At 38.3% G+C, this 17773-nt stretch overlaps 2 protein-coding genes across 2 annotated transcripts; both read right to left on the bottom strand.

Moving 5' to 3' along the window:
* Positions 1-80: 80 nt before the first annotated feature.
* and2 (actinodin2) lies at positions 81-6545 on the bottom strand. The gene is made up of 6 exons (XM_062428219.1): positions 6522-6545; positions 6250-6421; positions 5170-5304; positions 2181-2344; positions 778-1668; positions 81-548 (listed from the first exon to the last, which is right to left on the bottom strand). The coding sequence occupies exons 1-6, from the start codon at positions 6543-6545 to the stop codon at positions 132-134; spliced, it is 1803 nt and encodes a 600-aa protein (XP_062284203.1). The 3' UTR covers positions 81-131.
* A 3177-nt stretch (positions 6546-9722) lies between these two features.
* Positions 9723-16401, bottom strand: LOC133990483 (COP9 signalosome complex subunit 9). The gene is made up of 3 exons (XM_062428812.1): positions 16206-16401; positions 15219-15291; positions 9723-10397 (listed from the first exon to the last, which is right to left on the bottom strand). The coding sequence occupies exons 1-3, from the start codon at positions 16299-16301 to the stop codon at positions 10360-10362; spliced, it is 207 nt and encodes a 68-aa protein (XP_062284796.1). The 5' UTR covers positions 16302-16401; the 3' UTR covers positions 9723-10359.
* Between the last annotated feature and the right edge of the window lie 1372 nt (positions 16402-17773).

Genomic DNA, 17773 nt, shown 5'->3' with positions numbered 1-17773 from the left:
AATGATTTAATAATAACAATGTGGCAGATTGAGGTCCTTGAAGTCCATACATCTACTACAGACAGAGTGAGCTCCATTTCTTCCAGGTAGATTATCTACCAGGTGCTGTTGATTCTGATTTCATGTTAAATTTACTTGTACTGGCTCATGACGGCCCTGAGGAAGTCTTCAAAACGTGGGACAGCAGCCTGTGGGACTGCGGCCTCTCTGGCAGGCTCATCAGCGGCTTTCTCCTCAGCAGCTGCAGGCTCATCAGCGGCAGCGGCGGGTTCAGCACGTCGCAGGCGGCAGTTGTAGTCGTACTCGGGGTCACAGTCAGGATCAGGCAGGATTATGCCATCTGTGCCAGGTTTCGGGGCCTCAGCAGCAGAGGGTGAAGCAAACTTACCACAGTTTGGGTCGAATGGGTGGCAGAGGGGCTTGGCAGGAGCCTTGATGTCAGCTTTGGCTTTGGGGCCAGACTTCACTGGGGTGCAGTCTTTGTCATAGTGCACATAGCAGTCGTGGCCATCCTTGGTCTTTCCACGGACGCCAAGCTTGGAGCGGACCTGGTTGATTGATTGATTGATTTGTGTTTTTGGTTCAAAACAGATGCAAAGCAGCTTAAAATAGCAAGTGAAAGCATTATGCAACACCCATTTCATGTCACTACATTATTTAATAAACCAAATGAAAAGGAACAGACAATTAATAAAACAATTTAACAAGCAAGATTACACCAGATTAGTCAAAACAACTGAACTATTCAACCCTAGTAGCAGGACTTCAGATTCAGACCTGGTGCTGGGGGATCTGTGGAAGGGGCTTGCGCATGGCAAGGGCGGCTCTCAGTATGCAGTATGGGTCAACACGAGGGTCGCAGGTCAGAGGAGCAGGAGGAGGTGCAGGTTCGTCTTTGAAGGGGTACTCCAGCACGGGCTTGGTGAGGCCGGACAGCTTGGTGGCAGTCAGGGGATTGCAGCCAGCGTCAAAGAGAGGGTTGCATTGCTGCTCTTTAGGGGCCTCCTCGGCAGCCAGGGGAGCAGGAGGAGCTCCAACACACAGAGGATCGACTTCTGGGTTACAGCTGGGGTAGACCATGTGGTAGAAGCCTGTGTGGGCCTTCTGGACCAGGAGGGGCAAGCAGTAGGGGTCCTTGGGGTCGCATTTGAGGGCACTGTAGGATGGAGCTGGACCAGGGGCAGGGCGGTAGCCGTAAGCTGCCCTCAGGTGGTACTGCAGACACTCCACATCTTCATTGTTGCAGATCCTCAGCAGCTCAGCCTTCTGCTCAGCGCTCAGGAAGGGCTCCAGGACAGGGGCGTAGTAGTAGAAACCACTGGGATTCTTCAGGGGCATGGGCAGCAGAGGGGTGAGGATAGGAGCAGGCACCTTGGCTGGAGCTTCCACAACGGGGGCAGGAGCAGCCTTAGGGAGGTGGGGGAAGAGGCAGTAAGGGTCGATGTAGGGGTTGCACATCATGACAGAAGCAGACTTGATGTTGGCAGGCATCACTGTTGCAGCCTTTGGTTTGCTAGTGGACTCTGCGATGCACTCCGGATCATCAGAATCGGCACAGGTCTTGTAGATTTCACTAAGGTGCGTGAGGTAGTGGTTGAAGGTGGGCCCCTCCTCTGACCTGTGCTTGTTCTGCAGGTAAGCCATGTACAGACGATCCAAATCCTCAACCTGAAACACGGGGTAAAAAAGCAAGAAATTGAATTGAATAATTGAATAAATCTGCTCTGATTAAAAATGATTTCAATGCTACGCGGGATAAAACTCAAATAAAGGTAAAACTAAAGGGAAATAACGCCTTGATAGATGAACACCTTGATACACTTTCTGTGGAGGTAAGCATGTGCTTTTTTCAGCTCACTGTCTTGTTATTCAAACCACACAGCCTGACTGTTAAAGAAGATGTTGTACTCTCTGATACTGAGGGAAATGGCATATTAATAATTTTATATAATCATGGTCTGAGCAATAAAGAATTTATTGTTGTACTCTGAATTGCAAAAATAAGGAACCTTTTAAAACTAGATCAAAAAGCTGCTAAAATTAGTCTTTTCCAGCATAAACTTTTGAGTTCATTTCAAACTAGTGACACAAATTGTTGCTTTTAGAAGAAGGAACAAGCACTGTTTCATAATTATGACTGCAAGAAACTAAATAATGAATGTGGAGCAAATTCCACTCACTCCCTCCTGGTTGTGGGTGTCCATGAAGTGCTTGTACCATCCCCAGAAGTCGGGAAGGCGTTTGAGTTGGGGCAGAGCAAAAGCGGGGACGTTCCTCCTGTTGCGAACCAGCTTCTTCAGGTTGGCCATGGCGTCGGCTTTCACATCGTCAGACACTGCAGGCACTGAGAGGGAGAAAGTGAACAAAATAAAGTGTGTTGTTACCAGAAGTTGCACAGAATGTGGTTCATTTCAAGATAAGTTAGTTAGAAAGATAGTTTGCATTTGTTAAGTATAGATGTGTGGAAGATAATGTCGTCAGACTCATGAAATCTGAGTAAAGTTTAAGCATAATTAATCCGAATTGAATTGTATAAGAAATATTTTTAGGACCTAATGTTTTATGTTAAGTTATTTAATATTTGTCTTCTGATTGTTTTGGTTACTTAACTGTGAAACTCAACTGTTTAAACAATCTGATGATATATAATAATAGATTCAGTTACAGGGGTCTATTTTGATTGATTGACAGTGATTATAATAAACTTGAGCTGTGTGTCAGGAAGAGATGCAAATATGTGTTGAGCATGGCACAGAAGACAAAGTTTATTGTTTGCAATGTTCTGTGTTTGATAAATGAGTCACTTGAGTCACTACTGCAACTGTATTTTGGTGTCTTGTAAGTCCATGTGGGCTTGGCACCTATATATGCATGACACAACAACTCACTAATAAATAAAGGTTTATTTTACATTATGATATTGGTACTTTAACTTAAGTAAAGAATCTGAGTTTCTTCTGCCACTAAAATATCACACATGCCATGTCACAGGTCCTCACCTTCCTCCTCCCTGTGCTGCTCCACTGGAACGGCCCCCAGAAACTCTGTAAAACAGCAAGCAGCAGCCACATTAGCAGCAACAGGGACATTAACTGACTAGGACCAGATGTTGAGATTTCCCCCCCTAAACATCAGGGAAAACGCGGACCCGCTAATAAGCCCCTAGGTGAAACACGGCAGGTGCTCAGGCTCTGGCGCCCCAGCACAGGCAGCATCCTGCAGATTAAACACCCTCCTCTTCCTCCTCCTCCTCTAGACCCCTCGCCTAGCCCCACACTCAGTCAGGCTTTGAGCCAGACCTTTGGAGTCTGTGCATTTATGCAACTACTGGGGGCCTCCTTAAAGTTAACCTGTAAAACTACAAAGAGCGAGCCCTCACACAAACCAATTACCAATACACTGTAAAAATGTATGGCAGGAGGGAGGGGACATGTCTGTGTGCATCCCTATTTTCCATATGTGAAGTAGCTCCTGCTCCACCAGGGGTTTCCTTCAGAAGTTTACGACCATCAGAAAACTGCAAATTCAGCTGATTGTGGCAGAAACTTTCCTCTCATTCCAATATCGTTTTATGACTTTGGAAAGATTTTTAGGTACTTGCAAATCAACTTGACATGCTGTCTTAATGTTAAGGAGATAAGAGTAATGGTGTCTTTTTAACTCTGTGCCAGCGTGCAGGGCTGCAGCCAAGATTTTAGAAGGTGATGAGTCCAAATATCTCTAACGCTACCCCATGACTCACATGACATCTTTGACCAGGAAAAGTACATATTCATTTAATATATGATCTTAACCTTTTTTTCCCCTGTATAAATTGTGTAAATTGGTGATTCTCAAACTGGGGATGAAGACCTCCTATGATAAATCTGAGGGGTCACAAGATTTTCTGCCGTTTGTAAACTTTTACCTCTCAAGGCTTCTGAAAATCCTTCAAAATGAACAATCTGAGAAGGAAAAATCACTGTTTACAAAATAACAGTAAAACATAACCTGCAAACAGACATGAATTCGTTTTAAGGGAATCAAAAAACAAGGTTGGAAATCACTGGTCAATGAGACAAATTTCTTATTTTGGGTTATATAAATAAAAATGGACTTAATTTAGTCTAAATGATATTTCAAGGTTATCTCACCACCAGAAATATCACTGGAAACAACAGTGTTATTATTGAATAATTATTTTATCCTGGTTTTATCTGAAAACAGTCAGATTTAAAGATACAGGTATTCAAATTTCACAGTTAAAAAGCCACCAAGTATAATTTGTCCCTGAAGAAGTGCTGTGAACATGACCTTATTATCCTCAATCGTATCCATGATTGAACACAGTTCCCAGTTGTGTTTCTGGGAGTTTTGAGGATTTTAATAAGCCTGTATGTGCCATTCATACATTTTAAGAGAAATTGTCATCACATTAGAGTACATTTATATTCATTTCCTAATATAATGGTTGTGAAGAAACTCAGATAAAGTCATAAATAAATTATTTTCACTTCAAATTTGTAAATCAAGTTCTCACCTGGTAGTAAAACAATTGCTAACAGGAGTCCTGTGTGGATCAGGGAAAGGGATGGTCGTCCGACACGTGCCATTTTCTGTTTTATGTGCTTCCTGAGAGAAAAGACAGTAACAATATTCAGTGTTAACTCAGTTCCATATTAGCTGGTGCTTAATGCAGTATGAACTTTATACTGTAATATGACAATTTAGCTAGACGCAGATTGAACCCTGTGTGTTGTTGGTTTTCAGCACAATGTTAGATATGAAAATCCATGAGAAGACAATGCACTTGGAACAAAGAGAGGGCTTTTATTTGACTGGCTGATGGCAACACAATAGAGAGGATTGGGGACATGCTGTAATAGAGCTTTTCAGGGATTACTGAGAAAATAAGACTTTAGTTCTGAATATCACAATATCAAATATAACGACTGAACAGAACAATCAAACAGGCAAAAGCTTGAAATATTCTTCTGTGTCACGGCATGGATGGCTGTTGAATTACAGCTGCTGTGATATTTCAAAAAGAGAGACTTCTACAATTTCACTCTGGCTCATACATCTTTCTGCACTTTTCAGTCAAAGAAAATCAAGTTACAGTTTCACAGTGGCTCACTGAACTGAAAAAATATAAACTTCAGCACATGTAGCATTCGCATCAAACCTTACCTGCAAAGGTGCTGAAGTTCAGGCCTCCGGTAGTCACCTCTGGAGCCAGTGGCTCTCTGGATTGAGCTTCTTGAAGGGGGGGCTTGCTGCACTGTGGATGCCTGAGCTGTCTAACCCCTTTACCTCTCTGCTCCCCTGTATGGGACGGACAGGCAGGGAAACATTTTTAAGGAGCCCCCTTGATCATTAAAAACAAAAAGGCATGTCATAATCTACGGCATGCTGTTAGGCGCTCCGGGATTGGCTCCTACACTGCCATCCATCCAACCAATCGGAGTCCTGTAATTAGGAGAGGTGAACAGCAAGACTTCTCGAGGTGGAAGAAACATTAACAAGGTGCCATTTAGTGCCGGGTTTCTTTCCTCACGCGTTTGGAATTTAGGGTCAACATGTGAGGTGACAGCCTCTGAGCAAGAAGTTGATTTTGAGATTTGAAATTTACATAAACGGCTTGGTGGGTGTTAAGTCAAAAAACTGTAAGCTGTTAAATCCACACAGCTTGAGGCCTCTGTTATAGTACAAATACACAAAAAAGTGCCTGCGGCTATTTCAGAGGTGATGCTGATAAAACATTCAGTGGAAACAGTAGACTAAAAAGGTGCCCTGCTATTCCTCTTTCTTTCCTAATAATACACAAGAAAGAAAAGATACATAAAACAGAACCAATCAGCAAATAACATGTAACAAATTTCTTCTAAAGAAAGTCATCAGTCATCTGTTTTTACTCCAGTGCTACATCTCTTTGTAGAAATTGAAAGGAGTAAAGGCTATTTCTGAAATAACTACTCTCTTGCATCAGTATATTGACTAATGTGTGAGCTATAATGTCCAGGATGACAGGAACACAAGCCATTTAATTTCAGTGATGCAACATTACATCAAAGCAGCAATCTACCTCTCTTTCTCTCTATTCTCACTGTAAATGTTGTCCTGTAATCTGGTTTTATACCACTATAAAATCATTTTCAGATCCCCAACATTACTGACAAGGTCTCAGAAAAATACACAAAAGAGAGAACACACAATATTTTCCTCCCTCCTAAAAAAGTCCACTTTCTTGGTTGGTATTTGTCCACCAACAAGGGAAGCTGGAATCATTAGTGGAAGCAGGCCTCATATAAGGGGCCCCTAATAAGCAAGCTGCTGCTTCTGTAGAAGGCAAAGCCATTAGCACCAGCATGCTAGCACCACTCTTTGTTTCGTAGAGGATCCTGATGCTTGGAAATGCCACGTAGCCTGTACAGCCTGCAGCCTGCAACATTAGGATATATACGTACATACAGTACAGGAGCCATGGAAACCAGAAGACACTAGTTAAAAACACAACAGGTAGTCTCTGGAGCTATACATACCCTTAAAGGCACACCTTTCAGCATACTTGTGCACATAAACATGCATAAAGTACAGAATCTATGGATGTAATATGTAACAAGTGTCTGTATGTATTCTAATTATATTCATATTATTGAAGAACAGACTAAATTATTCAAATCATTCAGCCGTCTGCATCATCTGCCAGTCAGTCAGTTCCTAAATGCTGTTTTTCTACAGTCATTCAGTTCGTCCCATCGGTTTGTGTCCCTCTTGCGTGACTGATGATGACTCAGGCTTGGCTATGATCCCTGCAATTTATAGTACACATTTCAGAATAACCGGTGCTGTCACAGAAGCAGACAGATGGTTGTCTTTTTCAGTTTAAAACAGAACGTCCATCAGGAAATGTCTGTCTCTTTCTGTGCGTGGAAAACTCACAGCAACTTGAACTGATATTTGGGCAAAGAGGCCATAAAGTGACTTGTGCTACATGTGAAAGAAAAGCTCATTGTAAAAGTGATGATGCCTGTCAAACACTTTTACATAAGGCATTTCAGTTGTGGCTCAAGTTGCACTTCACTCACAGGAAAATCAAGAAAGAAATAACGGATGCTGCGACAGTCGCTAAGATTTTCAGTGTATTTTCTGGCCCAGACAGTGCTTACATCAAACAAAGCTTGTGTTCACAGTTTCAAAATCTCAGTTAAAATCACAGACTGAAGACACCAGATCTGTTTGTAGCTTCTAGTGAAATGTTTATGTTCACAATTATTAACTGAACTGACTATCTATGGATAGAAATCTCCATTCATACTGAAATATCTCAGCAACTATTAGATGGATTATCAAGACATTTTGTAACAGGCATTCATGTTCATCAGAAGATAATTTTGATAATCTTGTGACTTTTCCTCTGCACTGCAGGGAAATTTGCTTCAGATATTCAAGGTTCCCAGAGGATAACTTTTTCTCAAGCACCGTCATCAGATCAAAATTAAAATTTGTCCAAGACTTTTGTTCGTGATCAAATACAATGTTCCCATCAGCCTCTTTGTGTTCAGAGCTAATTAGTCCATTTTAAAGCAGCGCTGTGTGCTTCACAGAGCTGCCAGCAGGACTGTAGACTCTTTTGTTCATATATAATAAATTATAATCTTGTCTATCATCCACATTGTCCTTCATAGCCAGAATCTATCCATCCTGTAAATAATCTACTTAAAAAGCTATTCACAATTGGCGTTTCATTGTGCAGAGTGAATTATTTCTGTTTCTCTACAGACTGGGAGTTAAATTGTGTCCGATCTGAACAGGCTGATCATGACTTTCTTTTTCTTTTTCTCCCTTTTAATGAGTTTTTATGTCCTCTCAAGAGGGACTTTTGTTAATAGGCTCCAATCCTTGACACCATGGTATATTTTGCAAATTCCAATAAGATACAAATTTTTGCACAATCAAGAGTTTTGGGATGTAATTAATACCATTGTGTTGTATAAAGCTCTTGGAAATCTCTGTGCTGACAGCTGTTTTGCTGATTCTGTACAGCGAGCTTTTAAAAGCCTGCAGTTTGTATTTTGTGCTCTTCAGACACCTCTTATCATTCTCCAACTCACACTGATTAGTAATAAAAGCCCAAAATGATGTGGCCTGAAACTGAAAATATTATTGAGCTCAGACCAGCATTCACATTGATGCTGATGTTGAAATAATCTCTAAATATTAAAACTTTAATATCTACATTAAACCTCCACTGATAGTAAAGTTATAGTGCAAAAACTAGGCTTGTTTCTCACGTTATGTAGACAGTTATGTAGTAAAATTTGTCTTCACGCCATATTCCTGAAATCAACCTAAATTCATCCCGCAGTTTTAAGATTTGGATTGGACAGGATAATTCAATAATCTGATAGCTAACTTTTTTTAAAATGTTTTAAAGGGCTGGCAATGTGGCCAACATTAATTTCACAATATTGAGAATAAACCATGTCACAATTTAGCCGATGTTGGCTAAATCGTGAAAAATGATGTTGAAAGTCATTCTTTACCCTCAACGCAGAAGACTTTCTCACCACAAGGTCTTGTTACTGTAGTAGCTGTTCTGGATCTTTCAGTCATGCTGCATGGTCTTTGTCAGCAGACAGTTTGCCAACATGTCAGGGTGTTTTCATTTTTTCTGAGTACTTTAAGCAAACAAAAGTCACTAACAGCTCTTTGAGGCTACTACCCAGTGTTTGAGCTATGCTAACGTCAGTAAGCCAACATGGTGATATTTAGCAGGTATGTTTATAATGTTCACCACTTTGATTGAGCATGTTAGCATACTAACATTTCCTAATTGCCACGAAAATCACGGTACAGATGAAGCTCATGAATTTTGAAAGTAGTACTGGACAAATTTAAAATGTGCCTAATTACGGTACTAAATGAAAAGTTAACGGATCACCAAAGTTAATAGTATTCATCCTGAAGGAGGGAACATGAATGTCTCTTTAACACCACCGTGAACTTCAAGGTGGTGTTAAAGGAAACTTATGGATTAAAGTCACTAGGATTCAACCTCTCGGAACTATAAATGTCTACAAAACATCCATCTAATGCCAGCCCATCACAAGGTTTTAGAAATATTTCAGCCTGGACTGTAGTGACAAACTGAACAACCAAAATTGTCAACCTTGGAGCAACACAGTCAGCATGGCTCAAAATGGTATTTGAACATTTACAATTAAAGTCTAACGTCTATAAACATCCCGATAAACAGTTCAGAACCCAAAGATATTCAGTTTACTGTCACAGAAACCAGAAAATATTCACATTTGAGAAAGAAACCAGAGTTTGGTCATTTTGCTCTGTTTGCCAGTTCATTTAATAATTGGTAATTAATCGATTAATCATTGCAGCTTTACTGTCACATCTGTGACATGATTGGCAGCTACAGATACAAAGTGATCAAACACTGAACTGTTTCACTTTAGTACTTTATCTAATAAAACAGTTTATCATTCATTCTATTAGTTTCTAACTACAGTTTCCTTGGATTCACTGACAGACCTTATTATTAAATAATCACCTTGCCATATATAAACAGTTAAAAGCTTCAGCCTTTAAAATCTTCCAACTGTTGTTTGTTGCATAAAGCATTTTTATGAATACAGAAAAGTACTTTGAGTGAAAAACATGATTTTTAAAAGGTGAATAAATATCTTTCATCTGCATCTTTCAGGAATCACACACGCTTACACAGCTTCATATATATATATATATATAAAGTGCATTTTATTGATTTTCAACCAATAACACATATAAAACACATATAAACTTCTCAGTTAAATAAAAGTGTGGTTGCATAACTCCTGTACACATATGTACAATTTCATGACGTAACAGGACACAGATATCAAAACCAAACACAGAATGTACTTTCATACACTGTAATTTCACAATATTGAGATTACAAAGAATTCAAGACAGTTTAGCAGACTGTCATCTATCATATACCATCTGCAGCATGTTTAAGGACGACAGCATAGCAGCCTCTGCTCATCATATCTATAATTACACTCTGAACAGGTGTTCTCCAGCACACACAAACCTGCAATCCTGTTTAGACCCAGTCAAAGACATGAGCACGATACAAGCTCATAATTTGAACATACCATATATGAAGGAATCCTTGGGATCTTAAGAATTTCACAACATCTGGAGCCGGTGATGACTTTTGAGGATGTTTTTTTTTTAAGAAAAAGAAAAAGCCTAAAACTAGGACAACTATGAAAGGAAATTGTATGTCATTAGACAGCAAATGGCTGGTTTGCTTTCCACACAAAAAAAAAAGGTGTGGAGTAATATCATCCATCAGTACACTGAGGATGTTAGTGTCTGTCACTGGATGTCATCATCATCAAACAGGTCCTCAAAATCTGTGGAGGAAAAAAAAAAAAAAAATCACAGTTATTACACTTATGTTACATAATAGATAGACAACAAAACGATGGCTGTGTTTCAAATGCTTCTGCAAGCCAGGCAGTTTCCCATAAAGCAGCGTTATAGAGGTTGGTGGGTCGAGGGGGCACAGGGTGATAAAAGCAAAAAGATCTGGGAATGCACTTGCTGAGTGCCCTTCCTGTGGGTCTGTTAGTTTGTGAGGTCAGAGGTCGGCGGGAGAACTGTATGAACATGCATGAGAATATGTGCCACATCCTCCGTCTCTGCACGTAGGCTACTTTCAAACTCTCAATCCCTTTCTCTTAATACACTGATTTGTAAACAGAATAATGCTTAACAGCTCCTCAGTACCTCCTACAGTGTACAGCTACTTCCTGTCATGTGCCATATGAGGAGATACATTAAATTTGTCCGTATGTTTGCAAAAATGTCATATTGATACTGCCTGTTCAGATATGATAGGCTGTTTTGTATTCTCTATGTGTCTTCTTGGTTAAATAAAAACTACATCTGCAAGTAGCAATTACTTTCATTATCGATTCATCTGCCCTTTCAACATTTTCTTGATTCAAAAACTTCAGAAAATAGTGGAAAATACCTGTCACAAATTCCTAAAGCCTGAGCTGACTTCTTAAAATGTCTCATTTTGTCTGATCAGGAGCACAGAACCCAAAATAATTCAGTTTACAATCACATGAGGCAAAACAACATCCCCTCTACTGAGAGACTGTGATTCAAGTATTTTGGGGAATTTGTGCTTGAAAAATGCTTTAACTGATCACTCATTTATTCAAATAGATACAGATTAATTTTCAGTCTATCAATTAATAGCTTAATCCACTTTTCATTTCAGCTCTAATAAAAACTTTAGAAAGTAGACGAATGAAAGGAGGAACTGGGCTTGTTCCCTTTATTAAGTCTCTTGAAAGTCTTTAGAGGTTCAAAAACAAAACTTCATTACATTCACATATAAATATATAATAATATCACTGATTCCAGACAATTAGAGAAAGGCTGAGTATGAACGTCTGTGTGTGTAAGTGGACTGCTAAAGGCTCCTAAAACTGCTAAACTACTAAAATGATAAGTTGATTAATCAATTCACCAACTGACAGAAAACCTTTTTTAAGCAAAAAGTACAAACATTTGCCAGAGGCAGCTTCTCAAATGTGAGCATTTGAAGCTTTTCTGTGATATAAACGATAGTAAAGTGAATTTCTTTGGATTTTGAACTGTTGATCAGACATTTGAAGACATCATCATGAGCTCTGCATAATTATAACAGGTATGTTTCACTGTTTTCTGTTAGTTTTCTGACATTTAATGGCCAAACTATTCATCAATTAGTAAAGAAAATAATCAACAGATTAATCAATAATGAAAATAATTGTTAGTTGGAGCCTTAAAAGGTTCAGTAAAAGGAAAATATGAGAAGAATTTTGAGTGATTGCTCTAAACTACATGTAAACTTTAAATAGTTTTCATACTTACTATTGTACTGTCTATCTGTATTCAGTCTGCATACATTGAGCGCCAACTGCACACAAGAATGTAATTCCCATTTGTGCACAAAGTACCGTTTTAAAAGATGTCATCAAAGACGCAAAACACAGAAATCTTTGACAGCACACAGCAGAAAAACAATATTTTGAGCCTAATTAAAGCCTCCAACAAAACACATCACCTGCAATAAAAGACGGGTACTCTCAGGTGACACAACTCCTCAAGTCGTGTTGTAACTGCTGTATTTTTCTTCATTATATACACAACAAGGCCAAGAGTATGTGGACACCCAAACAACAACCATGTGTGATTTTATACTTTGAGTTTCAAAACTATGGACAAAAAAATACTGGATTTTTTGAGGCTGAAATGTTGAAATGTAAAATTCTGTTATATCAACAAATATTTATTTTTTACATAAACAATACCTTTTTTTTTTTTTTTTATAATTCGATAACATTTTTATACTGTATTTTAAAGTACACAATAACTTCCAATGAGATGAATTGATGTTTTTCTTTAAACATCTCCCTAATACCACAGTTTCATGTGTCATTCAAAACTTTAGGACTATACAAAATCACAAGAAAATAAAGTTATTTTTCCACAGAACTGCTACAGCCTTAATTTTTCTCAGCAATGTGAAATAACAAATTAAGGCAATCTGTCACAGCAGTTTCACTTTTCTGCCTGTGAAACGAGTATGACACTGATTGTTTCAATGAATAGCCATTTAGAAATGTAAGCCGGGGGATTGACAGCTGCTTTCAATAACCTCAGAGACAGCTAAGTGGTCCACATCTCTATCAGAGGGGAATAAAACCTGCCACCCTAAACGAGCCTCATACAAAGCACATCCACACAGCTCCTGCTGACAAGTCTCCGTGGAATCTGTGTCGCATATGGCGAGACGTCGTGGTCGTTTGATGTAGCTGCGCCTCAGGACACAGATCACACTACATTATAAAACACAGTTTGTAAACGGGGGAGCGGGGGCACGAGGAATGTTTTGGGGCCAGTTAAGATGTTTCCTGCTGTGGAACCAGCAGCGCTCTGATGCCCAGGAGTGAAAAGACATCGTGTGCTAATAGATTCAATCTGCCCTAACTGACACTTTACCATTTGAAGATGACAGACTCCTCCTCAGTTCACTTCAAATTACATGACAAGTAAAAATAATGAATTAATGCTCTGACTCTGGCATTTGTAAAACATTTTAAGAGCCCTGCTAGAGCTGAAGGTGTTTCATCGTGCTGTCTAGGAGTGTAAAGATTTATTAATACATGCCAGATAATCTATACAGAAGTGGGAAATAAATCTTTTTCAAGATGGCGGCACGCAGCAGTGCAGGGGCTTCTCTAGCTCTTGGATTTAGCGACAGTACTTTATTACACCGATCATTTCATGTCTCATGGGCAGAATGACAATAAAGTATTCTATAATTCTATAAATACAGGTATGTCACTTCAAAACCACAGGTCCTATTCAAACAGTTAGAATCTTAAAATCAGCACAGGTGCCAAAATCCAACTTTTAGCATATTTTAAAGTAACGCTACAGTAGTCTGTGTGCTGCTTTGATATTAATGTGCGTTTCTGGATCTGTGTGACACATGCCTGTCACACAAAGTCTGTCCAATCAAGTCGTACATTTCCAGAAAATAAAAAGTTTGTAAGTACTTCTGCAAGTGTGTAAGTGAGTCTACAGTGGCTGCAAAACTCATGAAAATTGCAAAAGGGCCCTTTCTAGAGCCAGTGTTTGATTTGTCCATCCTGGGCTACTGTAGATACATGGTGGTACAACATGGCAACCACCATCAAAGAGGACCTACTCCCCATGTAGATATAAAGGGCTCATTCTATCTACGGTAATAAAAATAAACAACAATTCATATTTCCAGTTGATTATACACTAATTAAAACAGAATATTATATTCCATTTCTGCCAATAGATCCCCCTAAATCTTACACAATGGTCCTCTAAAGAGCACTGCAAGGAGAAGGAGAAGTAAAAACAATTTACCCACTAATAACTACAGGCTTGTAACTCCTAATATAAAGAACTGCATGTGCCAGAACATGTAGCACTGTTGAAACACTGGATGAACCCAGTCTGCAGCAACTCAGTGAAAAACGTTTATTTAGGGAAAGCCCAAAATGTTGCTGTGTTTAGTTTTATTGTTTAGGGCGACTGGTGCTGTAAACATTAGTTTTTAGAGATTTGGCTCTCAAGACTTGAGGAAATATTGGTTTTCTTTTACCTAGTGATCACCATTCAAAACTACAATTTTAAATTCATTTTCAAACATTTAAAATATGAAATGTTGAATCAGATCATTACACATATATTTTTTCATCAAATAATTAACCATGTATATGAATGTGTATTGAATAGTCTGAAAAAGGATATATGTACTTAAGGGCCGTCCACTCTGATAACGATAACTATAAATATATAGTTTTAAATATTGTTCTAATTCATGTGGATGGCGGAGAACACCACAACAATAATGACGATGATAGAGGAGAACAATATTGTTGGAATCACTTTTAGAGCGATTTGATGAACCATAACACACTGACAGCCAATCAAAATCCTTCCTGACTGATGTATTTATTTTTTTGCTCCTCTCTCACCATGGACTGACGTGCTGTAAATTGGAGCAGGATGACAGAGGTGATTTATTTAGATAGGTCTTTATTATTACAATGCTGGAACTTTGTTCTTTATTATAATGTAAAAAAACAACAAAGTTAGCGGATCTTTGTAAGCAGATCTGTGCTCATAATGTCATACATCACATTTCAACATCTGTTGGGGTCAGTTTGGTCTGTAAATACTGAAACCTCACAGCAACAAGTGTCTGAAATATTTCTGATCAATACACTGAATCAGCACCCACCTCTGAACTCTTCTGCTTTTCTTTGTATTTCTCCGTACAACATACTACAGCAGTAACAGCTCATCAATAATGAGCTGCAGACACAGCTGGAGCGTGCAGCGCGTGCTTGACACCGCTGTTTACGAGACGTTATCGTTGTCAGACGCTCACATCGTTATAGTTACAGTTACAGTTATAGTTATAGTTATCGTTCTCGGTGTGGACGGCCCTTTAGTCCTATTAAAAAGGGGTTAAATAGTTAACTGTATAGGTAAGATACCACTCTGTGCACAATAACTGTAAATCAATATTTAATGTGTTGTTCATACAGATTAATTTTATATAATATTTCTCCTCAGCTTTCAAAGATAATGCACAGCATGACGCATGTTGTTTGTGAACACATCTTTACCGTTGAAGAAGTCTGAATGAACTGCCTTTTCATTGGCAGCCAGGTCCATCAGCAGTCCTGTGCTTCCCCCAGCCTGCCAGAGAAGAAACATGCAGCTCAGACACAAGCTTAACTCAAGACAGCTGACAGCTTATTGAGCAACCTGAAACACACCAGCAGGCAATGTCAGCATCATAATATAGGTATAGATAGATATATGCATAGTACCGCATCTACCAATGACCACAAGATTGACAAAACACCTCTAAACAATTTAAACAAACTGAACATTATGACTAGGGCCGCAACTAAAGATTAATTTCACTATCAATTAATTGATATGGTGAAACATGTCGATCACTGTTTCCCTGAGCTGAAGAAGACAAATCCGAAAAATGTATTTTATTATCCCGACAAACCGTCCATAAACCAAAGATTACCGGTTACTCAAGGTTAAAAAAAGTTCTGATAGTTGACAATTATTCAATAAGTAGATTAATTTACATTGCAGTGTTTGCTGACATCTAATGGGTCTGGATGTCGTGTACTGTACCTTTAAGTTACAACAGACAGAAACACTCTTCTGTTTTTTAATTTAAAAAAACAGTAAACCGTAAATACCATTAAATCTAATCTAAGGCTGAAAAAAAAACTGTTAATAAGTGTATTACTTTTATTTATTCTTTACTTATTTCATCTTCTTTCTATTTCTGTCTGTGACATTTGTTCCCAAGAATGCATCTCATGTTCTTGTGCTCAAAAAAGCGAACAAAATTGCAATAATAATTATAAATACGAAGTGATTAAAGTAAATTTAGAGTTAAACGAATATCGAGTAATCAAAAGCTATAAACGTAAAACAGCCACTAACCAATGAAGCTAAAACGCTGTAAAAAGGCGACAACTTGAAACTGGAAAACTAATTTAAATGTAAAAACAGCTAAATGTGATACTATAACTATATTTTAATGTTATTAATTAGCAGCTAGTGTTAGTTAGCTCACTGACCTCATCCAGGTCTACGTAAGGTCCTGCACCTTCCGGAAACATCTCATCCACGGCTGGTTTCATGGCTGTGGAGTTTGACTGGTCCTTTAGAGGCATAAGTAAACAAAAACGATGTCTTTAGTGTCAAATGTGCATTAAAGTTTTAGCCAGAGAGGCTACAGCGTGAGCTACGCAGCTAATATCGTGTGGCGCCGCGTGTAAATAAATCCGATGTGAAAGTGAAGTCAAAGCACAAAGGTTCCGCTATGAGTGTCAGAATCAGATTTATTGACCAAATAAAAAGTATAAAGAATTAAATGTGGTCCAGATGTAAACTGAAAGGGGAAAAAAACAATGAACATGAACATTAAACAATAAACATAACACAAACAGAGTGGGAAATTTACAAACATTCTGTGTAGTGTGGGTGGACTATGTATGATTTAAAAAACTACAGTATGTGTGGTGCAAAAATGGAGACTATAAATAGAAGTACCAGGACATTGTGCATGCATATTGACATGATGAAAACTACAGTATGTGTGGTGCAAAAATTGAGACTATAAATTGAAGTAGAACGACTTTGTGCAGGGATATTGACATGCTTAAAAAACATGAGGTAAGCTTTCATGGATAAACTTATTGGTGACTGGCCGTCATCATTCTTGTACATATTCATTATACGATATTCTTGTAAAAGCACTACCGGTTTCTCTAGAAGTAAATATAATTTAGATTAATTTTATTTATATTTTGTACCTTCCCAAAAGCAGTGGTGCCATGTAACTAAGTACATTTACTCAAGTACTCAAGTGCTACTTTATACTTCTACTCCACAACATTTCAGAAGGAAATGTACTTTTTACTGTACTACATTTTATACATTTATACATTCAATAATATAAACTGGGCAATTTTGCAGAGTGAGAACTTTTACTTTTGATATTTTAGGTACATTTTACTAATATTACAGTATGACTGTACAGTACCTTGAATGCAAGACTTTCATTTGCAATTGATTATTTTTTTCAGTGGCTACTTTTACTTAAGCAAAAGATCTGAGTATTGGTTCCACCAGTGTGTTTTTGTGTGTTGTAAAATACTGCCACAAGAAACAAAATAGTTTGTGTGCTTTTTCCTTACATGATTATGAGTACTTTCTTGTTTTATTAACCCTTACATCTTACATACATTTCACCTATACCATGTTATATATTTGACATACAAAACAAATTGGCAAACTTTGAAGACTCTCAAGACTAAAACTGAAGGGGGGAAAAAAACAGTTCAACACAACAGATCGTGATGTGTCACTTAAATTTATTCAAATAAAAGTAATGTTGCAACACTAGCCATGCAACATCAAGCCGCTTGTCTGTAATTTGAATACTTTTTAAAGGTGAAGCAAAACACCTTTTACAGGGGTCCTTTAATGTCACTTATAGTCTCTGTATTCATACAGTATTTTTTCCATTAAAAGTTGTGTTTGTCTGGTACAGAAAGATGAAGCTTATAAATAAAGGATGATCAAATTAATTACATTTCAGTCAATTGTATTAACTCTAATTAGAAGCTTTATGTCTCCAGTT

The sequence above is a fragment of the Scomber scombrus genome, chromosome 11, assembly GCF_963691925.1.
Source record: "Scomber scombrus chromosome 11, fScoSco1.1, whole genome shotgun sequence".
Taxonomy (NCBI): Eukaryota; Metazoa; Chordata; class Actinopteri; order Scombriformes; family Scombridae; genus Scomber; species Scomber scombrus.
The sequence above is the reverse complement of the archived record's forward strand: the minus strand, read 5'-3'. Positions and strand labels throughout refer to the sequence as shown.